General features: G+C 44.0%; 1 protein-coding gene across 2 annotated transcripts in view; it reads right to left on the bottom strand.

Moving 5' to 3' along the window:
- Positions 1 to 1,003: 1,003 nt before the first annotated feature.
- Positions 1,004 to 25,693, bottom strand: part of LOC139390920 (annexin A6-like) — a 38,722-nt gene continuing 14,032 nt past the window's right edge. Inside the window, exons 13-25 of one of the 2 annotated variants that reach the window (XM_071138312.1) lie at positions 24,349 to 24,407; positions 20,565 to 20,643; positions 18,882 to 18,963; positions 18,627 to 18,721; positions 18,089 to 18,202; positions 12,949 to 13,039; positions 12,348 to 12,427; positions 12,154 to 12,207; positions 11,977 to 12,070; positions 9,530 to 9,625; positions 9,312 to 9,370; positions 7,543 to 7,665; positions 1,004 to 3,266 (exon numbers count right to left, since the gene is read on the bottom strand). In XM_071138312.1, the coding sequence (XP_070994413.1) occupies positions 3,207 to 3,266; positions 7,543 to 7,665; positions 9,312 to 9,370; positions 9,530 to 9,625; positions 11,977 to 12,070; positions 12,154 to 12,207; positions 12,348 to 12,427; positions 12,949 to 13,039; positions 18,089 to 18,202; positions 18,627 to 18,721; positions 18,882 to 18,963; positions 20,565 to 20,643; positions 24,349 to 24,407 (1,086 nt within the window). In that variant the 3' untranslated portion in view covers positions 1,004 to 3,206. Of the gene's footprint in view, positions 3,267 to 7,527; positions 7,666 to 9,311; positions 9,371 to 9,529; positions 9,626 to 11,976; positions 12,071 to 12,153; positions 12,208 to 12,347; positions 12,428 to 12,948; positions 13,040 to 18,088; positions 18,203 to 18,626; positions 18,722 to 18,881; positions 18,964 to 20,564; positions 20,644 to 24,348; positions 24,408 to 25,693 lie in introns of both variants that reach the window. The other variant, XM_071138311.1, reaches the window with a different exon arrangement.

Genomic DNA, 25,693 nt, shown 5'->3' with positions numbered 1-25,693 from the left:
TAGTGCACTATATAGGGAAGAGGGTGCCATAGGGCTCTGGTTAAAAGTAGTGCACTATATAGGGAAGAGGGTGCCACAGGGCTCTGGTTAAAAGTAGTGCACTATATAGGGAATAGGGTGCCATAGGGCTCTGGTTAAAAGTAGTGCACTATATAGGGAATAGGGTGCCATAGGGCTCTTGTTAAAAGTAGTGCACTATACAGGGAATAGGGTGCCATAGGGCTCTGGTCAAAAGTAGTGCACTATACAGGGAATAGGGTGCCATAGGGCTCTGGTTAAAAGTAGTGCACTATATAGAGAATAGGGAGCCATTCAGGATGTAACCAGGGAGTTTCCTGATTCTAAATCTCTGCCCAGTGTCCCTCTGCCAATATCAATATTTAATCACTGAACGTTACCCAGAAGCTACCCAGGTAGCTAAACATAGTGTACCACTGACAAGGTCCAAATAGCATTCTATTCCCTATATAGTGCACTGCATTTAACCAGGGCCCAATGGCACCCTATATAGTGCACTGCTTTTAACCAGGGCCCAATGGCACCCTATTCCCTATATATAGTGCACTACTTTTAACCAGAGCCCTGTGGCACCCTCTTCCCTATATAGTGCACTACTTTTAACCAGAGCCCTATGGCACCCTCTTCCCTATATAGTGCACTACTTTTGACCAGGGCCCATAGGGTTGTGGTCAAAAGTAGTGCACTATATAAGGGATTAGGTGCCATTCTGGTAAGTAGAGATGTTGACACAGCCTTAACCCTGATCCTGCTGTATCTGCAGCACCGTCAAGAGGAAATCAACACAGGGCATTACCGTAACACGATCTCAGTCCAAATGAGTCATTACCCCATCATCGGTGCATATCACACAGAAATGTGGACCTAAGAGTAATTTAGTTGCAAATGTATTCAATGCAGTTTCCAAAATTGTATGTGCATTTATACCAATATAGGTCATATCTTATCATTCAAATCTGTTTTCAAAAAAGAAATGCCAACAGAATACAGTACTACGACACAGTCCTTTTATTATCAGGAGACACAATGTAACGTTCCTAAAACCATACAGTATCCATTGGATGGATGACCTATTGACCTATTGCATTGTAGAAGCGCCATACAAAACACATCAAGCCCTCAATAGGTTGATAGACACATAGCCAAGCAGTTTCCTATCTCTCACTTTCAATGTAAATACCACTAACACTACAGGGGTTCTGGGAAAAAAAATGAAAAAAAATATTTTGACATGAAAAAGACTGACACAGAGGTGTCAGCTATCTGACACAGAGGGGCCAGCTATCTGACACAGAGGGGCCAGCTATCTGACACAGAGGGGCCAGCTATCTGACACAGAGGTGACAGCTATCTGACACAGAGGTGTCAGCTATCTGACACAGAGGGGCCAGCTATCTGACACAGAGGGGCCAGCTATCTGACACAGAGGGGCCAGCTATCTGACACAGAGGGGCCAGCTATCTGACACAGAGGTGTCAGCTATCTGACACAGAGGGGCCAGCTATCTGACACAGAGGGGCCAGCTATCTGACACAGAGGTGACAGCTATCTGACACAGAGGTGTCAGCTATCTGACACAGAGGGGCCAGCTATCTGACACAGAGGTGTCAGCTATCTGACACAGAGGGGCCAGCTATCTGACACAGAGGTGACAGCTATCTGACACAGAGGTGACAGCTATCTGACACAGAGGTGACAGCTATCTGACACAGAGGTGACAGCTATCTGACACAGAGGTGTCAGCTATCTGACACAGAGGGGCCAGCTATCTGACACAGAGGGGCCAGCTATCTGACACAGAGGTGACAGCTATCTGACACAGAGGTGTCAGCTATCTGACACAGAGGGGCCAGCTATCTGACACAGAGGTGTCAGCTATCTGACACAGAGGGGCCAGCTATCTGACACAGAGGTGACAGCTATCTGACACAGAGGTGACAGCTATCTGACACAGAGGTGACAGCTATCTGACACAGAGGTGACAGCTATCTGACACAGAGGTGACAGCTATCTGACACAGAGGTGACAGCTATCTGACACAGAGGTGACAGCTATCTGACACAGAGGTGACAGCTATCTGACACAGAGGTGACAGCTATCTGACACTGAGGTGACAGCTATCTGACACAGAGGGGCCAGCTATCTGACACAGAGGTGTCAGCTATCTGACACAGAGGGGCCAGCTATCTGACACAGAGGTGACAGCTATCTGACACAGAGGTGACAGCTATCTGACACAGAGGTGACAGCTATCTGACACAGAGGTGACAGCTATCTGACACAGAGGTGACAGCTATCTGACACAGAGGTGTCAGCTATCTGACACAGAGGGGCCAGCTATCTGACACAGAGGTGTCAGCTATCTGACACAGAGGGGCCAGCTATCTGACACAGAGGTGACAGCTATCTGACACAGAGGGGCCAGCTATCTGACACAGAGGTGTCAGCTATCTGACACTGAGGTGACAGCTATCTGACACAGAGGTGACAGCTATCTGACACAGAGGTGACAGCTATCTGACACAGAGGTGACAGCTATCTGACACAGAGGTGACAGCTATCTGACACAGAGGGGCCAGCTATCTGACACAGAGGTGACAGCTATCTGACACTGAGGTGACAGCTATCTGACACAGAGGTGACAGCTATCTGACACAGAGGTGACAGCTATCTGACACAGAGGGGCCAGCTATCTGACACAGAGGTGACAGCTATCTGACACTGAGGTGACAGCTATCTGACACAGAGGTGACAGCTATCTGACACAGAGGTGACAGCACAGAGCTCCAATGTTCCAATACTTTAAAAATGCATCATTAGTTATGGATAGGTGTAAGCATAGCAAGGTTATGAACATCACTTGAACCAATTTAGATCTGTAATTACTTGAAGAAAGCTAGGAAAGAAGAAAGGAACAGAGACTCTGTGGGGAGGCTGTTGAGGTCATAGGTCACTTTGGCAGAGGAGTGGCAGCGGTGAGGGACAAACAGAGCAGACGGACTATCCCCACTGGGTTCAATGTGGATGTATACACAGCACAGTTGACCGGTAGATTGACAGCTTCAGTTGGTGTTCTAGAGTGTTCCAGAAGCTCCACTGGTGTTCTGGAGCCTTCTGGAAGCCTGCTGGGTGGTTCTGGTTCTAGAGTGTTCTAGAGCCTTCAGGAAGCCTGCTGGGTGGTTCTGGTTCTAGTCTTGTCCTCCACACAGCATCAGCAGGGTCTTACGGTAGTCCCCTGAGGTATCACCCTGAGAGAGGAAGCAGCAGCTTTTTAGGAACTTACTAAAACAGACTCCGTCCCAAATGGCACTATATAATAATAGGGGACCATTTGGGATGCATACAAATGTTTTTTTTGTTTGTTGTTTTTGGTGTGAATTTTACCCCTTTTTCTCCCCAATTTTGTAGTATCCAATTGTTAGTAGCTACTATCTTGTCTCATCGCTACAACTCCCGTACGGGCTCGGGAGAGACGAAGGTTGAAAGTCATGCGTCCTCCGATACACAACCCAACCAAGCCGCACTGCTTCTTAACACAGCGCTCATCCAACCCCGGAAGCCAGCCACACCAATGTGTCGGAGGAAACACCATGCACCTGGCAACCTTGGTTAGCGCGCACTGCGCCCGGCCCGCCACAGGAGTCGCTGGTGCGCGATGAGACAAGGAGATCCCTACCGGCCAAGCCCTCCCTAACCCGGACGACGCTAGGCCAATTGTGCGTTGCCCCACGGACCTCCCAGTCGCGGCCGGTTACAACAGAGCCTGGGCGCAAACCCAGAGTCTCTGGTGGCACAGCTGGGGATGCATACAGGAGAGGAAGGAGTATTTAGGGTCTCTTTTACTGAGTGTTTATACAGTATATGTTATTATATCATATATTATATAATTAACCAATAAGGTCTGAGGGGGTGTGGTATATGGCCAATATACCACGGCTAAGGGCTGTTCTTAGACCCGACGAACCGTGGTATACGGTCTGATATACCACGGCTGTCAGCCAATCAGCATTCAGGGCTCGAACCACCCAGGTCACAATCTAAGTTATATAATATGTGATATAATCTAAGTTATAAACTGGGTTGTTTTTACTCTTATAATTACGTTGGTAACCAGTTTATAATAGCAATAAGTCACCTCTGGGGCTTGTGGTATATTGGCCAATATACCACGGCTAAGGGCTGCATGCAGGTACTCCGCGTTGCGTTGTGCATAAGAACAGCCCTTAGCCGTGGTATATTAGCCATATACCACACCCCCTCGGGCCTTATTGGTTAATTCTATCATATATTATATAGCTATATAAATATTCTAAGTTATTCAGAGCGGGGTAATCAGTTAGGTATATGAACAGCTCCCAGAGTAAAAGCATTGTCAACTAAATAATGTCACACAGACACAGTAACACAGACACATTAACACAGACACATTAACACAGAGACAGTAACACACAGTACATCACACAGACACAGTAACACAGAGATACATACAGTACATCACACAGACACATTAACACACACACAGACAGATACAGTACAGTACGTCACAGAGACACAGTACATCACACAGACACATTAACACACACACACACAGTACATCACAGAGATATACACAGTACATCACACAGACACATACAGTACATCACAGAGACACATACAGTACATCACAGAGATACATACAGTACATCACACAGTACATCACAGAGACACATACAGTACATCACACAGTACATCACAGAGATACACACAGTACATCACAGAGATACATACAGTACATCACAGAGATACACACAGTACATCACAGAGATACACACAGTACATCACAGAGATACATAGAGTACATCACACAGTAACACACAGTACATCACAGAGACACATACAGTACATCACAGAGATACATACAGTACATCACAGAGACACACACAGTACATCACAGAGATACACACAGTACATCACAGAGATACACACAGTACATCACAGAGATACACACAGTACACCACAGAGATACATACAGTACATCACACAGTACACCATAGAGATACACACATGGTACATCACACAGACACACAGGGTACATCACACAGACACAGTACATCACAGAGACATATGCAGTACATCACACAGTACACCATAGAGATACACACAGTACATCACAGAGACATATGCAGTACATCACACAGACACACACAGTACATCACAGAGACACACATGGTACACACAGTACATCACAGAGATACACACAGTACATCACAGAGATACACACAGTACATCACACAGTACATCACACAGTACATCACAGAGATACACACAGTACATCACAGAGACAGATGCAGTACATCACACAGACACACACAGTACATCACAGAGATACACACAGTACATCACAGAGACATATGCAGTACATCACACAGTACACCACAGACACACAGACACAGTACATCACAGAGACATATGCAGTACATCACACAGACACACAGGGTACATCACACAGACACAGTACATCACAGAGACATATGCAGTACATCACACAGTACACCACATATACATACAGTACATTACACAGTACACCACAGAGATACATACAGTACATCACACAGTACACCACAGAGATACACACAGTACATCACAGAGACAGATGCAGTACATCACACAGACACACACAGTACATCACAGAGACACACACAGTACATCACAGAGACACACACAGTACATCACAGAGACACACAGGGTTAGTGGACAGACACACAGGGTTAGTGGACAGACACACAGGGTTAGGCGACAGACACACAGGGTTAGTGGACAGACACACAGGGTTAGTGGACAGACACACAGGGTTAGTGGACAGACACACAGGGTTAGGCGACAGACACACAGGGTTAGTGGACAGACACACAGGGTTAGTGGACAGACACACAGGGTTAGTGGACATACACACAGGGTTAGTGGACAAACACACAGGGTTAGTGGACAAACACACAGGGTTAGTGGACAGACACACAGGGTTAGGCGACAGACACACAGGGTTAGTGGACAGACACACAGGGTTAGTGGACAGACACACAGGGTTAGTGGACAGACACACAGGGTTAGTGGACAGACACACAGGGTTAGTGGACAGACACACAGGGTTAGTGGACAGACACACAGGGATAGTGGACAGACACACAGGGTTAGTGGACAGACACACAGGGTTAGTGGACAGACACACAGGGTTAGTGGACAGACACACAGGGTTAGTGGACAGACATTTATAGAAACCAAAGAAGTTATAACATGTCAGAATCTAAGTTCACAAATCGGTTTTGAAATACATTGAATTAGCAAAATGGCAATTTACTTTACGCTGACGGCAATAAAGAACGTCTCCGGATCGGGTTACATTTTTATTGTATTTTAATGACACAGCGACTGTATTTACAGCACGTGACTTCACGACTCTTTCAACCAACCCGTATATCAATCCCCAACCATTCCACTATAGCTCTTATATCCTCCTCTGGTACATAGATGATATCATTGACATTATTTAAGGGTCACCCTCACCTGCAGAAGTTAGTACTGGTGAAAGTGTCCCAAATGGAACCCTACTCTAGGTTCTATATACTGCACTACTTTCAACCAGGGCCCGTAGAGGAACAAGGTGCCATTCAGTACACAACCCAGGTCTTTTACATGTGAGAGTCAGTATAGACCTGTTATTGGGCACTTCCTGCCTCGACATCTTACATGTGAGAGTCAGTATAGACCTGTTATTGGGCACTTCCTGCCTCGACATCTTACATGTGAGAGTCAGTATAGACCTGTTTTGGGCACTTCCTGTCTCGACATTTTACATGTGAGAGTCAGTATAGACCTGTTATTGGGCACTTCCTGCCTCGACATCTTACATGTGAGAGTCAGTATAGATAGACCTGTTATTGGGCACTTTCTGCCTCGACATCTTACATGTGAGAGTCAGTATAGACCTGTTATTGGGCACTTCCTGCCTCGACATCTTACATGTGAGAGTCAGTATAGACCTGTTATTGGGCACTTCCTGCCTCGACATCTTCCAGCCAATCACGGGTGTCGGCCTACAGAGAGGAAGTCAGGGGAAATTCCTAAACAGCTGTATGGCAGCCGCAGCCCCACAAGCCCCGCCCGACACAGGAAGCTATAGAGCACCGTTCCCCCTCCACCCGTCTCGAACGGAAATAGGATGTGTAGCAGCACAGTTAGTGCAACAGAACACACAACACACACACACACACACGCACTACACATACACACACACTACACACACACTACACACACACTACACACACACTACACATACACACACACACAGACACGCACGCACGCACACAGACACAGACACAGACACAGACACACACACACACACACACACACACACACACACACACACACACACACACACACACACACCGAGGGTGTACAGGGGCATGTAAAAGGGACGTGCAGAGTGCAGTAGACAGTAGTGTGTCACTCGACATGTAAAATATGAAAACTTACAACCATGGTTTCTACCTGGATGAATTCATGGAGAGAACAGTCGTGAGTCTCCTTGAACTCTTTGCGGATATTGAAAAGGTCGACTTCACTGCGTGAGACCATGATGCGGATCAGAGCCCTGTCGTCTGTGCCAATACACTGCAGAGAGAACAGAGAAAACATGTTTATACACACACACACACACACACACACATATATATATATATATATATATATATATATATATATACATACACTGCAGAGAGAACAGAGAAAACATGTTTATACACACATATACCGATCAAAAATATATAAAATACCCCCCCCCCCCCCCCCCCCCCCACCAAAAAAAAATCCCCTCTAATTTCACAAGGCCCTAATCTATAGATTTCACATGACTGGGAATACAGATATGCAACTGTTGGTCGCAGATGCTTAAAACAAAATGTGCCTCAGGATCTTATCGCAGTCTTTTTGTGCATTCAAATTGCTATTGGTAAAATGTTCATCGTAGCTAATGCCTGCCCATACCATAACCCCACCATGGGGCACTCTGTTCACAACATTGACATCAGCAAACCGCTCACCCACACCACGCCGTACACGTGGTCTGCGGTTGTGAGGCCGGTTGGATGTACTCCAAAATTCTCTAAAACAACGTTGGAGACAGTTTATGGTAGAGAAATCAACATTAAATTATCTGGCAACAGCTCTGGTGGACATTCCTGAAGTCAGCATGTCAATTGACGCTCCCTCAAATCTTGAGACATCTGTGACATTGTGTTGTGTGACAAAACTGCACATTTTAGAGAGGCCGTTTATTGTCCCCAGCACAAGGTGCACCTGTGTAATGATCATGCTGTTTAATCAGCTTCTTGATATGCCACAGCTGTCAGGTGGATGGGATTATCTTGGTAAAGGAGAAATTATCACTAACTGGGAAGGAAACACATTTGTTCACAACATTTGAGAGAAATAATATGTTTGTGCGTCTGGAACATGTCTGGGATCTTTTATTTCAGCTCATGAAACATAGGACCAACACTTTACATGTTGTGTTTATATTTTAGTTCAGTGTCCTTGGATCCCTAGGGTCCTGGGGTCCACACACAATACAAAACACATTACAAAACACAATACAAAACACAATACAAAACACATTACAAAACAAAAACACAACAAAACACAATACAAAACACAATACAAAACACATTACAAAACACAATACAAAACACATTACAAAACACAATACAAACACATTACAAAACACAATACAAAACACATTACAAAACACAATACAAACACATTACAAAACACAATACAAACACATTACAAAACAAAAACACAACAAAACACAATACAAAACACAATACAAAACACATTACAAAACACAATACAAAACACAATACAAAACACAATACAAACAACATTACAAAACACAATACAAAACACATTACAAAACACAATACAAACACATTACAAAACACAATACAAAACACATTACAAAACACAATACAAACACATTACAAAACACAATACAAACACATTACAAAACACAATACAAAACACAAAACAAAACACACTACAAAACAAAATCACAACAAAACACAAAACATACATAGCCTGCTCTAGCAGGTAGACAGAAACAACAACATGAAGTGGTTAGAAAATCCCTCCCCTTTAGGCCTGCTAGTACTAACAGCTAGCCTAGTAAAAACTGGATTTCGCTAGCTATCCACGGGCCAGTGAAACATGGCTGGACTGCGATGGGAGCCGTTTGTAAAAAGCAGCAGAAATAGACCTACCTTCATGGCTTTGTACAGGCGCTCTGCAATGTAATTAGGCTGGTTCTTTACACTCCGAACTGCAACGAGAAAGAGAGATATGATAGGTCAAAAAAAATAAATATATTACAATAGCCAAAACCAGTAAAATGTAATTTGTCAACAGCCTCAATGGCCTATACTCCACTCTGGAGTCAAGGGTCAAACTAAAGAAGCCATCCAATCAAATGCCTTATTACCTATGCCATACATGGCCTGTTTCACGTCTCCAGACATCTCATTCTTGATGATCTGTTCAATGTCCTTATTGCTGCATCGAACAAACTCTTGGAACACTGAGAAGAAAAAAAATGTGGTCAGTAGTGATTAAATAGTGTTTCTCTGGTATCTCTCCTGAGATGTGGTCAGTAGTGTTTCTCTGGTACCTCTCTGAGATGTGGTCAGTAGTGGTTAAACAGTGTTTCTCTGGTACCTCTCTGAGATGTGGTCAGTAGTGATAAACAGTGTTTCTCTGGTATCTCTCTGAGATGTGGTCAGTAGTGATTAAATAGTGTTTCTCTGGTTCCTCTCTGAGATGTGGTCAGTAGTGATTAAATAGTGTTTCTCTGGTACCTCTCCTGAGATGTGGTCAGTAGTGATTAAATAGTGTTTCTCTGGTACCTCTCTGAGATGTGGTCAGTAGTGATTAAATAGTGTTTCTCTGGTTCCTCTCTGAGATGTGGTCAGTAGTGATTAAATAGTGTTTCTCTGGTACCTCTCTGAGATGTGGTCAGTAGTGATTAAATAGTGTTTCTCTGGTTCCTCTCTGAGATGTGGTCAGTAGTGATTAAATAGTGTTTCTCTGGTACCTCTCCTGAGATGTGGTCAGTAGTGATTAAATAGTGTTTCTCTGGTACCTCTCTGAGATGTGGTCAGTAGTGGTTAAACAGTGTTTCTCTGGTACCTCTCTGAGATGTGGTCAGTAGTGATTAAATAGTGTTTCTCTGGTACCTCTCCTGAGATGTGGTCAGTAGTGATTAAATAGTGTTTCTCTGGTACCTCTCCTGAGATGTGGTCAGTAGTGATTAAATAGTGTTTCTCTGGTACCTCTCTGAGATGTGGTCAGTAGTGATTAAACAGTGTTTCTCTGGTATCTCTCTGAGATGTGGTCAGTAGTGATTAAACAGGGTTTCTCTGGTACCTCTCTGAGATGTGGTCAGTAGTGGTTAAACAGTGTTTCTCTGGTACCTCTCTGAGATGTGGTCAGTAGTGGTTAAACAGTGTTTCTCTGGTACCTCTCTGAGATGTGGTCAGTAGTGATTAAATAGTGTTTCTCTGGTACCTCTCTGAGATGTGGTCAGTAGTGATTAAACAGTGTTTCTCTGGTACCTCTCTGAGATGTGGTCAGTAGTGATTAAATAGTGTTTCTCTGGTACCTCTCTGAGATGTGGTCAGTAGTGATTAAATAGTGTTTCTCTGGTTCCTCTCTGAGATGTGGTCAGTAGTGATTAAATAGTGTTTCTCTGGTACCTCTCTGAGATGTGGTCAGTAGTGGTTAAATAGTGTTTCTCTGGTACCTTTCTGAGATGTGGTCAGTAGTGCCAACACAGTGTTTCTCTGGTACCTCTCTGAGATGTGGTCAGTAGTGGTTAAATAGTGTTTCTCTGGTACCTCTCTGAGATGTGGTCAGTAGTGGTTAAATAGTGTTTCTCTGGTACCTCTCTGAGATGTGGTCAGTAGTGCCAACACAGTGTTTCTCTGGTTCCTCTCTGAGATGTGGTCAGTAGTGATTAAATAGTGTTTCTCTGGTACCTCTCCTGAGATGTGGTCAGTAGTGATTAAATAGTGTTTCTCTGGTACCTCTCTGAGATGTGGTCAGTAGTGATTAAACAGTGTTTCTCTGGTATCTCTCTGAGATGTGGTCAGTAGTGATTAAACAGGGTTTCTCTGGTACCTCTCTGAGATGTGGTCAGTAGTGATTAAATAGTGTTTCTCTGGTACCTCTCTGAGATGTGGTCAGTAGTGATTAAATAGTGTTTCTCTGGTACCTCTCTGAGATGTGGTCAGTAGTGATTAAATAGTGTTTCTCTGGTACCTCTCTGAGATGTGGTCAGTAGTGGTTAAATAGTGTTTCTCTGGTATCTCTCTGAGATGTGGTCAGTAGTGATTAAACAGGGTTTCTCTGGTACCTCTCTGAGATGTGGTCAGTAGTGATTAAATAGTGTTTCTCTGGTACCTCTCTGAGATGTGGTCAGTAGTGATTAAATAGTGTTTCTCTGGTATCTCTCTGAGATGTGGTCAGTAGTGATTAAATAGTGTTTCTCTGGTACCTCTCTGAGATGTGGTCAGTAGTGATTAAATAGTGTTTCTCTGGTACCTCTCTGAGATGTGGTCAGTAGTGGTTAAATAGTGTTTCTCTGGTTCCTCTCTGAGATGTGGTCAGTAGTGATTAAATAGTGTTTCTCTGGTACCTCTCTGAGATGTGGTCAGTAGCGATTAAACAGTGTTTCTCTGGTACCTCTCTGAGATGTGGTCAGTAGTGATTAAACAGTGTTTCTCTGGTACCTCTCTGAGATGTGGTCAGTAGTGATTAAACAGTGTTTCTCTGGTACCTCTCCTGAGATGTGGTCAGTAGTGATTAAACAGTGTTTCTCTGGTTCCTCTCTGAGATGTGGTCAGTAGTGATTAAACAGTGTTTCTCTGGTACCTCTCCTGAGATGTGGGAAGCTCCTGGTACAGAGGATACTCATGAACTTAATCTCCATGTCGTCAGAGTCTTCGTTACAGGCATCGGCCAGTTCCTGAAAAGAGCATCAACACTATTCCACAATAAACCCTGTTGAAAAATCAAACAAGCGAGAGTCATGTTGCATGATGTACTCACCTGGGCGTCCACCAATGCTCTGTCCCAGTCGGCTGGACCCTGCTCTCTCGCCCCCTGGTGTGTGGGGGGGGGGGGGGGGGGGGGGGGAGGAAGAGCACGGCAGGAATTGTTATGTAGATTAGATTTAACTCGTTCCTATAGAATTATATGTCCCGTTGTTTTGTAGATGTACAGTACGAGGGAATAAACGTTACCTGCACCAACGACGTGAGGATCTGACTGAAGCGTCCTGAGGTGTCCGACTGGATGGCGTCCTCCATGCTCTTCTTATAGCCTGCAAGACATCGGACCCAGGTTAATACAAGGCTATTATTCATGCATCATAGGTGTTTATAGCTACAGTAACTGTTAGTGCTTCAGTGTGTTCTGGTTTAGTAACAGCTACCTGAACAACTGGCTCCCCCTACAGGCAACAACAGGTACCACAGTTCAAAGAGCTAGTCAAATTGTATTAGTTGTGAACACATATTACGCAGATGTTATCGCAGGTGCAGAGAAATGCTGATGTTTCTAGCTCCAACAGTGCAGTATTACTTAACAATGTAAACAAATACGCACAAATACAGCAACTAATGAAAATGAAGAAATTAAGAAATATCAGAACGAGCGATGTCAGAGTCCGCAATACAAATATCATGGTACCAATAATTGCTATATGCATATACAGTACCAGTCAAAAGTTTGGACACACCTACTCATTCAAGGATTTTTCTTTATTTTTACTATTTTCTACATTGTAGAATAATAGTGGTCAGTAGTGATTATATATTTTTTAAAGGGCGCTATAAGCCTCACCATCCTCGTAGGCAGCGTTCATGGCGTGGATCTCCTCGTTGCTCCTGGTTACCAGGATCTCAATCAGAGCGTGTTCATCTGTCCCCGCCCCCTGGAAAAATATTGAAACAGTTTGTGTGACTCCCAGAATAGGAAACGGTGTTGTCATTCTGGTTTGTTTGAGCAGCCAACATCAAATCCATTGCAAGTCTTCTAAATGCTGAGATTTATCTTTTAGAATCAGTCAACATGGAAACGCCTATCTCGGTCAACACTGTGTCTGCCAGGCTGACTCAATTCTCTCTCTCTCTCTCTCTCTCTCTCTCTCTCTCTCTCTCTCTCTCTCTCTCTCTCTCTCTCTCCCAGGGTTCAGAAGTGTTCTCTCTCTCTCTCTCTCTCTCATATATATATGAGAAAGAGTCTTTCAAAGGCACTGTGCTGTCAAAACACTTTTGATTCATAGTTCGTCATGTCTGTCTCACACATTAATCCACCCACTGGAGAAAGAACCCGTAGGAACAGAAGATGTTATCTCATACTAAGACCTGTCTACTAGATATGTATCATACAGAGAGATCCTTCACAAACATTCAGTGTGTAAATACATTTCTATATATTACAGTGCATTCAGAAATGTTACAGTTTTTTCCTTCAGCAATCGACATACAATACCCAATAATGACGAAATAAAAACATTCATTTTTCTGCGTTGTTCGTAACTTTATTTTGTACATAATGTTGCTGCTACCGTCTCTTATGACCGAAAAGAGCTTCTGGACATCAGAGCTGCGATTGCTTATCTCAAACTAGACAAAGAGTTCTTCTTCAATGAGCCGGACGGTAGAGATATAACACCCCTGACCTGGCCCAGATACCCAATGAGCCGGACGGTAGAGATATAACACCCCCGACCTGGCCCAGATACCCAATGAGCCGGACGGTAGAGATATAACACCCCCGACCTGGCCCAGATACCCAATGAGCCGGACGGTAGAGATATAACACCCCCGACCTGGCCCAGATCCCCGTTATTCGCTGGAGAAGGAAACGGAGACGGAAAGAGATCAGGGCGCCTTGTGAACATCAGGTGATGAGTGCCAATCTGCCCTTGCCTTCCGTCCTGCTAGCTAACGTTCAATCGCTGGGAAATAAATGGGACGAACTGAAAGCACGTTTATTCTACCAACGGGACATTAAAAACGATATCTTATGTTTCACCGAGTCGTGGCTGAACGACAACATTAATAACATACAGCTGGGGGGTTATACACTCTATCGGCAGGATAGAACAGCAGCCTCTGGTAAGACACAGGGGCCTATGCATTTATGTAAACAGCAGCTGGTGCACGATATCTAAGGAAGTCTCAAAGTTTTCGTCGCCTGAGGTAGAGTATCTCATGATAAGCTGTAGACCACACTATCTACCTAGAGAGTTTTCATCTGTATTTTTCGTAGCTGTCTACATACCACCCCAGACCAATGCTGACACTAAAACCTCACTCAATGAGCTGCATACCGCTATAAGCAAACAGGAAAATGCTCATCCAGAGGTGGCGCCCCTAGTGGCCGGGGACTTTAATGCAGGGAAACTTAAATCAGTTTTACCTCATTTCTATCAACATGTTAAATGTGCAACCAGATGGAAAACATTCTAGACCACCTTTACTCCACACACAGAGACACGTACAAAGCTCTCCCTCGCCCTCCATTTGGCAAATCTGAACATAATTCTATCCTCCTGATTCCAAGCTAAAATTAAAGCTGGAAGCACCAGTGACTCGGTCTATAAAAAAGTGGTCAGATGAAGCAGATGCTAAACTACAGGACTGTTTTGATATCACAGACTGGAATATGTTCCGGGATTCTTCTCGTGGCATTGAGAAGTACAGGCTTTATCAATAAGTGCATCGAGGACGTCGTCCCCACAACCAGAAGCCATGGATTACAGGCAACATTCGCACTGAGCTAAAGGGTAGAGCTGCCGCTTACAAGGAGCGGGAATCTAACCCAGAAGCTTATAAGAAATCCTGCTATGCCCTGCGATGAACCATCAAACAGGCAAAGCGTCAATACAGGACTAAGATCGAATCGTACTACACCTGCTCTGACACTTACAGACTACAAAGGAAAGCACAGCCGAGAGCTGCCCAGTGACAACGGCTCCGACGCATGTTGGATGTGGCAGGGCCACAGTAACACTGAAACATGCTTGAGAGCATCAGCTGTTCCGGACGACTGTGTGATCACTCTCTCCGCAACCAATGTGAGTAAGACCTTTAAACAGGTCAACATTCACAAGGCCGCAGGGCCAAACGGATTACCAAGACGTGTACTCTGAGCATGCGCTGATCAACTGGCAAGTGACTTCACTGACATTTTTAACCTCTCCCTGTCCGAGTCTGTAATACCAACATGTTTCAAGCTGACCACCATAGTCCCTGTGCCCAAGAACACTAAGGTAACCTGCCTAAATGACTAGCAATCTGTAGCACACGTCTGTAGCCATGAAGCGCTTTGAAAGGCTGGTCATGGCTCACATCAACACCATTATCCCAGAAACCCTAGACCCATTCCAATTTGCAAACCGCACCAATAGATCCACAGATGATGCAATCTCTATTGCACTCCACACTGCCCTTTCCCACCTGGACAAAAGGATCACCTATGTGAGAATGCTATTCATTGACTACAGCTCAGTGTTCAACACCATAGTGCCCTCAAAGCTCATCACTAAGCTAAGGACCCTGGGACTAAACACCTCCCTCTACAACTGGATCCTGGACTTCATGACTACAGGAAAAGAAGGACAGAGCACGCCCCCATCGATGGGGCTGTAGTGGAGCAGGTTTAGAGCTTCAAGTTCATTGGCGTCCACATCACCAACAAACTAACATGGTCCAAGCACACCAAGACAGTTGTGAAGAGGGCATGACAAAAGCTATTCCCCCTCAAGAGACTGAAAAGATTTGGCATGGGTCCTGAGATCCTCAAAAGGTTCTACAGCTGCACCCTTGAGAGCATCCTGACGGGTTGCATCCCTGCCTGGTATGGCAACTGCTCGGCCTCCGACCGCAAGGCACTACAGAGGGTAGTGCGTTCGACCCAGTACATCACTGGGGCCAAGCTTCCTGCCATCCAGGACCTTTATACCAGCCAGTGTCAGAGGAAGGCCCTAAAAATGGTCAAAGACTCCAGCCACCCTAGTCATAGACTGTTCTCTCTGCTACCGCACGGTACCGGAGCACCAAGTCTAGGTCCAAGAGGCTCCTAAATATATTCTACTCCAAAGCCATAAGACTCCTGAACATCAAGTCAAATGGCTACCCAGACTATTTGCATTGCCCCCTCCTGCTCTGGAACACTGATGCTACTCTCTGTTATTATCTATGCATAGTCACTTTAATAACTCTACCTACATGTAAATATTACCTCAATTACCTCAACTAACCGGTGCCCCCACACATTGACTCTGTACCCGTATCCCCTGTATATAGACCTGCTATTGTTATTTACTGCTGCTCTTTAATTATTTGTTATTCTTATCTAATTCTTTTTTTTGGGGGGGGGGGGGGGTATTTTCTTAAAACTGCATTGTTGGTTAAGTAAGCATTTCACTGTAAGGTCTAAACCTGTTGTATTCAGCATTTCACTGTAAGGTCTAAACCTGTTGTATTCAGCGCATGTGACAAATACAACTTGATTTGATTCTTTGAAATGATTGTCAAAAACAGAAATACGGTATTTACATAGGTATTCAGACCCTTTGCTATGAGACTTGAAATTGAGCTCAGGTGGACCCTGTTTCTAATGATCATCCTTGAGATGTTTCTACAACTTGATTGGAGTCCACCTGTGGTAAGTTCCATTGATTGGACATGATTTGGAAAGGCACACACCTGTCTATAAAAGGTCCAATAGTTGACAGTGCATGTCAGAGCAAAAACAAAGCCATGAGGTTGAAGGAATTGTCCGTAGAGCTCCGAGACAGGATTGTGTCGAGGCACAGATCTGGGGAAGGGTACCAAAAAATATCTGCAGCGTTGAAGGTGCCCAAGAACACAGTGGCCTCCATCATTCTTAAATGGAAGAAGATTGGAACCACCTAGACTCTTCCTAGAGCTGCCCGGCCAAACTGAGCAATCAGGGGAGAAGTGCTTTGGTCAGGGAGGTGACCAAGAACCCGATGGTCACTCTGACAGAGCACCAGAGTTCCTCCGTGGAGATGGGAGAACCTTCAAGAAGGACATTCATCTCTGCAGCATTCCACCAATCAGGCCTTTATGGTAGAGTGGTTAGATGGAAGCCACTCCTCAGTAAAAGGCCCACGACAGCCCGCTTGGAGTTTGCAAATGGCACCTAAAGTCTCTCAGACAATGAAAAACAAGATTCTCTGGTCTGATGAAACCAAGATTGAATTATTTGGCCTGAATTCCAAGTCTCATGTCTGGAGGAAACCTGGCACCATCCCTACGGTGAAGCATGGTGGTGGCAGCATCATGCTGTGGGGATGTTTTTCATCGGCAGGGACTGAGAGACTAGTCCTGACCGAGGGAAAGATGAACGACGCAAAGTACAGAGAGATTCTTGATGAAAACCTGTTCCAGAGCGCTCAGGACCTCAGACTGGGGAGATGGTTCATCTTCCAACCTGACAACGACCCTAGACAACGCATGTGTGGCTTTCGGTCTCTGAATGTCCTTGAGTAGCCAACCAGAGCCCGGACTACATCTCGATCGAACATCTCTGGAGAGATCAGAAAATAGCTTTGCAGTGTCGCTCCCCATCCAATCTGGCAGAGCTTGAGAGGATCTGCAGAGAAGAATGGGAGAAATTCCCCAAATATGGGTGTGCCAAGCTTGTAACGTCATACCCAAGAAGACTTGAGGCTGTAATCACTGCCAAAGTTGCTTCAACAAAGTACTGAGTAAAGGGTTTGAATACTTACGTAAATGTGATATTTCAGTTGTTTTTTAAAATATACATTTGCAAACGTTTCTTAAAATCTGTTTTTGCCTTTTTCATTATCGGGTATTGTGTGTAGATTGAAGTAATTTCATACATATTAGAATAAGGCTGTAACATAACAAAATGTGGAAAAAGTCATTGTGTCTGAATCCTTTACGAATGCGCTGTAGATACACTGACCACCATCTCTTCCTACCTCCATCGCTTTCCTCATCATCTTGGCGTCAAACTCAGCGGGCGTCAGCATCAGGCCGATAATCAGCCTCTCCAGGTTCTTAGAGAGCTCAGACTTCAGATCCTTCATCAGGTCCTATAGGAGAGGTTGTAGTTAGCACCCAGAACAGATGACGGGGGTGGCAGGGTAGCCTAGTGGTTAGAGCGTTGGACTAGCAGCCGAAAGTGTTGGAAGTTCAAACCCCCAAGCTGACAAGGTAAAAATCTATCGTTCTGCCCCTGAACAGGCAGTAAACCCACTGTTCCTAGGCCGTCATTGAAAATAAGATTTTTTTCTTAACTGACTTGCCTGGTTAAATAAAGGTCAAATAAAAATGATAATCTGATCCTGTGTACATCTGTAGCCCATGTGTGGAACTACTGGCACAAAATGGCTGCTGTGCATCACCCACTCACTGGAATGATGTCATCACATTCCAGCAAACAGAGTTTTGGATGCGGTGGGTTTCACAGTACAACGTAAAGCTCTACCATGTGAGTGTTGGGGATGTCTGTCTTACCCTGCCGAGGATGGACTTAAATGCCTGTCTGATCTCCTGTCTCTGCTCGTTGCTCCTGTTAGCCACAATGTCAATGATGACGTCTTCATCTGTGCCTGAAGACACGGCAGAAACAATGGTTATAAATACCTGTTTTATCAAACACTTCCACACAATATGTTTAATACAATACCATATGATGTATGAACCAGTTACAACAACGTCATTAAGACGGTTAGAGTGAAGGTGATGTGTTTTCCATGGGAGGCAATGTACCAAAGCCTTTCATGGCTTTCCTCAGGTTCTGAGCATCATCAGCCGGGTCGAAATCACTGGCAGGACGGATGGTTGGTCTGAGCTGAAGAAGAGAGGATGATGATGAGAGGGGGCAGGGGACAAATCAGATATAGTAAACACACACACACACACACACACACACACACACACGTATAGTAAAGGCAAAGCCGTTATTGCATAATCCTCCTTCTGAAATGTCAACACTTCATAGGGTCAGAGCAGCAAGCATGCACAGGTCAACACAGGGTGAGGGAAACCAGCAAGGGAGGAGATGGTAGAGTTATCAACAGCAAGGGAAAATATGGTAGAGTTATCACCACGGGGTGAGGGGCCACAGCAAGGGAGGAGATGGTAGAGTTATCACCACGAGGTGAGGGGCCACAGCAAGGGAAGAGATGGTTGAGTATATCAACAGCAAGGGAAGAGATGGTAGCGTTATCACCACGGGGTGAGGGGCCACAGCAAGGGAGGAGATGGTAGAGTTATCACCACGGGGTGAGGGGCCACAGCAAGGGAGAAGATGGTAGAGTTATCACCACGGGGTGAGGGGCCACAGCAAGGGAGGAGATGGTAGAGTTATCACCACGGGGTGAGGGGCCACAGCAAGGGAGGAGATGGTAGCGTTATCACCACGGGGTGAGGGGCCACAGCAAGGGAAGAGACGGTAGAGTTATCACCACGGGGTGAGGGAAACCAGCAAGGGAAGAGATGGTTGAGTTATCAACACGGGTGAGGGAAACCAGCAAGGGAAGAGACGGTAGAGTTATCAACACGGGGTGAGGGAAACCAGCAAGGGAAGAGACGGTAGAGTTATCACCGCGGGGTGAGGGAAACCAGCAAGGGAAGAGATGGTTGAGTTATCAACACGGGTGAGGGAAACCAGCAAGGGAAGAGATGGTTGAGTTATCACCACGGGGTGAGGGAAACCAGCAAGGGAAGAGACGGTAGAGTTATCACCACGGGTTGAGGGGCAACAGCAAGGGAGGAGATGGTAGAGTTATCACCGCGGGGTGAGGGAAACCAGCAAGGGAAGAGATGGTAGAGTTATCAACACGGGTGAGGGAAACCAGCAAGGGAAGAGATGGTTGAGTTATCAACACGGGGTGAGGGGCCACAGCAAGGGAAGAGATGGTAGAGTTATCACCACAGGGTGAGGGGCCACAGCAAGGGAAGAGATGGTTGAGTTATCACCACGGGGCGAGGGGCCACAGCAAGGGAAGAAATGGTTGAGTTATCAACACGGGTTGAGGGGCAACAGCAAGGGAGGAGATGGTTGAGTTATCAACACGGGGTGAGGGGGCACAGCAAGGGAGGAGATGGTTGAGTTATCAACACGGGTTTAGGGGCAACAGCAAGGGAGGAGATGGTTGAGTTATCACCACAGGGTGAGGGGCCACAGCAAGGGAAGAGATGGTTGAGTTATCACCACGGGGCGAGGGGCCACAGCAAGGGAAGAAATGGTTGAGTTATCAACACGGGTTGAGGGGCCACAGCAAGGGAGGACATGGTAGAGTAATCACCGCGGGTTGAGGGGCAACAGCAAGGGAAGAGATCCTTGTAAAGGTATTGAGATGCATGGCAGAGCCAGAACAAACATGCAATCTCTGAAATGACACCCTACACAGTGTACTACTTTTGGGATGTGTGAGCAGAGGGCCAAACCTGGACTTTTGTCATGGCGCTTGTTTCCCACATCTTGTAGGCTAGCTGAGCAGCCTCTGGGAAGAACTCTCCTGCAAGGCTGCAATGACCAATTATAGACTAATGAGTCAAGGAGTATGGAACAGACTGAATCAGAAAAACAGACTGGGCTGGGCATCCTGAAGATTCAAAACACTTTAATAATAAAATGTATCTAATCATGAGCCAACTCTACACCCCCCACCCCCCCCCCACCCCCCCACCCCTCCCCCCACAACAAAACCACAGGGCTAACCCGGACCCCCCCACAACAAAACCACAGGGCTAACCCGGACCCCCCCACAACAAAACCACAGAGCTAACCCGGACCCCCCCACAACAAAACCACAGAGATAACCCGGACCCCCCCACAACAAAACCACAGGGCTAACCCGGACCCCCCCACAACAAAAACCACAGAGCTAACCCGGACCCCCCCACAACAAAATCACAGGGCTAACCCGGACCCCCCCACAACAAAACCACAGGGCTAACCCGGACCCCCCCACAACAAAACCACAGGGCTAACCCGGACCCCCCCACAACAAAATCACAGAGCTACCCCCCCTCACACACACACAAAGAGAACTGGCTATCTAATACACATATGGTTCATTTCCTAGATAAGATATGCTATTCTGAGATCTGACATGTTCCACACGACATCATGTTCTCTTGACAACTCTGTTTTCTCTCCTAATAATACTTCCTTAAAGTAGCTGTGTCGTTCTACGTAAAGAGTACCTTTTGCGTCCCTTTGATATTTTAAGTAGAAATTGTGCACCAATATTGATTTTTTTTTTTAAAAGCCTGTTATATTAAATGAGGTGCCCTTTAATATAGACCTAAATCTGATTTATTTACATGAAAAAAGGCAACAGTTACAAATCCTTTCTTAAGATAATGATTTATTTATTAATCAGATTAAATAAATAATTGTATATATATATATACTGTATATACAGTGGGGAGAACAAGTATTTGATACACTGCCGATTTTGCAGGTTTTCCTACTTACAAAGCATGTAGAGGTCTGTAATTTTCATTTCATTTGCATTTTATTGCATGACATAAGTGTGTGCAAACCTGGTCAAGAACTACAGGAAACATATGATCTCTGTAATTGCAAACAAAGGTTTCTGTACCAAATATTAAGTTCTGCTTTTCTGATGTATCAAATACTTATGTCATGCAATTAAATGCAAATTAATTACTTAAAAATCAAACAATGTGATTTTCTGGATTTTTGTTTTAGATTCCGTCTCTCACAGTTGAAATGTACCTATGATAAAAAAAATACAGACCTCTACATGCTTTGTAAGTAGGGAAAACCTACAAAATCGGCAGTGTATCAAATACTTGTTCTCCCCACTATATATATATATATATATATATATATATATATATATATGTCCCTCATTTTAAGGTCAACCCTGTCACGTGAACTGAACTCTAGTTTTATTTAACTATTGCTTTAGAATTGTATTTTCTAAAGAATAATAAAATAATAATAACTATGAATAATCAATTCATAGTGTAAAAGAATATGAGCTGGGTTGTACTCTTTCTGGACATTTCCTGGTGTTTTTGTGGTGACCAAAAAACTGAGTGGGTCAAGCATAACACGTCAACCCTGTTACCCATAAATAGGAAGGAAATGAGGAATACCGTATTCAGTTGCACAAGTGAATGCATTCAAACTAAATGTGTCTTCCTCATTTTCCTCTGACTCGGAGAGGCGCAGGGGGCTGCCTTAAAATCCATGTCCACGTCATCGTTACCCGACTATAACTATTTTGGCAAGAAGACAAATACGTGTGAAGCTTGCATTGCCACTCCCTGTTGCACACAACAAGCTTCCATTTCCCCCGTCGCAATGGGGTTTATGGCTGTTTTAAACCCCTTAGAGTTGATTATCGCACAGGTATGTCAATCTAAGTTAAATAACCAAAGAATCCCCATCAAAATCCTTCAGTTTAAACTAGAGATATCATTGGATGCGTCTCAATCAACCTCATCTGCCTATATTGCACTTCTGCATCTGTGGTGGGAGGTGGCAGAGCTAGAGCGTGTTTGTCAGAGCATGAGACGTCCCGAAAATTGGTCTTGTCGCGTAAATGTCCGCAGCGTCCAGAAGGTGTAAACTACAAACTATTATGACAACTATATGGAAAGATGAGCCTCTCACGAAGGTGTTTTCCGTTTTGCTTTACGACCCCCACAAGTGTCAGGAGACATCGGGTTCTCGGTCACCTCCAAGGCCCTTCTCCCCTGATTGCTCAGTTTGGCCGGGCGGACAGCTCTAGGAAGAGTCTTGGTGGTTCCAAACTTCTTCCATTTAAAAACGATGGAGGCCACTGTGTTCTTTGGGGACCTTCTACGCTGCAGAAATGTTTTGGTACCCTTCCCCAGATCTGTGCCTCGACACAATCCTATCTCGGAGCTCTACGGACAATTCCTTCAACCTCATGGCTTGGTTTTAGCTATGACATGCACTGTCAACTGTGGGACCTTATATAGACAGGTGTGTGCCTTTCCAAATCATGTCCAATCAATTGAATTTACCACATGTGGACTCCAATCAAGTTGTAGAAACATCTCAAGGATCATCAATGGAAACAGGATGCACCTGAACTCCATTTTGAGTGTCATAGCAAAGGGTCTGAATACTTATGTAAATAAGGTATTTCTAAAAACCTGTTTTTACTTTGTCATTATGGGGTATTGTGGTGTCATTATGGGGTATTGTGATGTCATTATGGGGTATTGTGGTATCATTATGGGGTATTGTGGTGTCATTATGGGGTATTGTGATGTCATTATGGGGTATTGTGGTGTCATTATGGGGTATTGTGGTGTCATTATGGGGTATTGTGGTGTCATTATGGGGTATTGTGATGTCATTATGGGGTATTGTGGTGTCATTATGGGGTATTTTGATGTCATTATGGGGTATTGTGGTGTCATTATGGGGTATTGCGATGTCATTATGGGGTATTGCGATGTCATTATGGGGTATTGTGGTGTCATTATGGGGTATTGTGATGTCATTATGGGGTATTGTGTGTAGATTGATGAGGAAAAAATATAATTGAATCCATTCTAGAATGAGGCTGTAACGTAACAACATTTTGAAAAAGAGAAGGGGTCTGAATACTTTCCGAATGCACTGTATCTCCTGGAATAGCATAGACACTTCAGAACCTTGTTTTTATGATTTATTTTCTGACTGTCCTTTTTGACATGTATGAATGTGTTATTCAATGCGTTTCTATCGGCTTTAGTAGTAAAGGCTAAAATTGTTATTTTATCAAATACCTATTTTTTTTAAATGTTGATACCTAAAGGGGTCACACAATTAAAAATCAAATAGCAAAATTATCCACAGTATGACCATCTTAGTATGACCACAACATCGATATCATGACCATAATTCCTTGTCAGCTTTGCACTCCCCCAACCTTTACACTATAAGCAGACTCTGTTCTGACCCTTCAGGCTTGCCTGTTGAGAGTTATATATGAACAGTATTTCTCCTCTGACTCATTCCTAAACTATGACCACATTTCATTCTAAATTCTCTCACTTTTTAGGGAAGCTTTGGGTTTCAGCTCCTTGGCTTACTGTTTTCTCAGAAAAAGTCATTGTCGAATCTGCCAACTGTGGATAAACTGAGATGGTGCAATGTCACCCCCAAGCGGTGAAAATGAACTACTAAAAATACCCAGTAATGATGAGCTCCATCAATCAGCAGTAACTAACTTACTCATCGTCTCCTCCACACAGGGCGAGCAGAGTCCTCTTGTAATCTCCTGATGTGTCTTCCTGATGGGTAGAAGACCAGACGGAACATTAAGACACCATGTTAAAATATATACAGTCAGGGAGATATACAGATAGTTAGTTAGACAGGGACATATAGACAGACAGCTAGTTAGATAGACAGACAGCTAGATAGATAGGGAGATATACAGATAGGTAGATAGACAGATAGCTAGTTAGATAGACATATAGATAGTTAGACATATAGATAGTTAGAAAGACAGGGATATATACATATAGTTAGATAGACATATATATACAGTTAGATAGACAGATAGCTAGTTGGACAAACAGATAGCTAGTTTGATAGACATATAGCTAGTTAGACAGATAGGTAATTAGATAGATAGTTAGACAGATAGCTATATAGATAGATAGTTTCGATATACTGATAGCTAGTTAGATAGACATACAGATAGTTAGACAGATAGCTATATAAATAGATATATAGATAGTTAGATATACTGATAGCTAGTTAGATAGACATATAGATAGTTAGATATACAGATAGCTAGTTAGATATACAGATAGCTAGTTAGATAGACATATAGATAGTTAGATATACAGATAGCTAGTTAGATATACAGATAGCTAGTTAGATAGACATATAGATAGTTAGATATACTGATTGCTAGTTAGATAGACATATATATAGGTAGATAGACATATAGATAGGTAGATAGACAGATAGCTAGTTAGATAGACAGAGAGCTAGTTGGATAGACAGGGAGATATACAGATAGTTAGTTAGACAAACAGATAGCTAGTTAGACAGACAGATAGCTAGTTAGATAGACATAGATAGGTAGATAGACATATAGATAGGTAGATAGACAGATAGCTAGTTAGATAGACAGAGAGCTAGTTGGATAGACAGATAGCTAGTTAGATAGACATAGATAGGTAGATAGACAGATAGCTAGTTAGATAGACATATAGATAGTTAGACATATAGATAGTTAGAAAGACAGGGATATATACATATAGTTACATAGACATACATATACAGTTAGATAGACAGATAGCTAGTTAGATAGACTGATAGCTAGTTAGATAGACAGATAGCTAGTTAGATAGACATAAATATATAGTTAGATAGACATATAGCTAGTTAGATAGACATATATATATAGTTAGATAGACTGATAGCTAGTTAGATAGACCGATAGCTAGTTAGATAGACAGATAGCTCGTTAGATAGACAGATAGCTAGTTAGATAGACATATATATATAGTTAGATAGACAGATAGCTAGTTAGATAGACTGATAGCTAGTTAGATAGACATAT

The sequence above is a fragment of the Oncorhynchus clarkii genome, chromosome 31 (genome assembly GCF_045791955.1).
Source record: "Oncorhynchus clarkii lewisi isolate Uvic-CL-2024 chromosome 31, UVic_Ocla_1.0, whole genome shotgun sequence".
In the NCBI taxonomy this organism is placed as follows: Eukaryota; Metazoa; Chordata; class Actinopteri; order Salmoniformes; family Salmonidae; genus Oncorhynchus; species Oncorhynchus clarkii.
The sequence above is the reverse complement of the archived record's forward strand: the minus strand, read 5'-3'. Positions and strand labels throughout refer to the sequence as shown.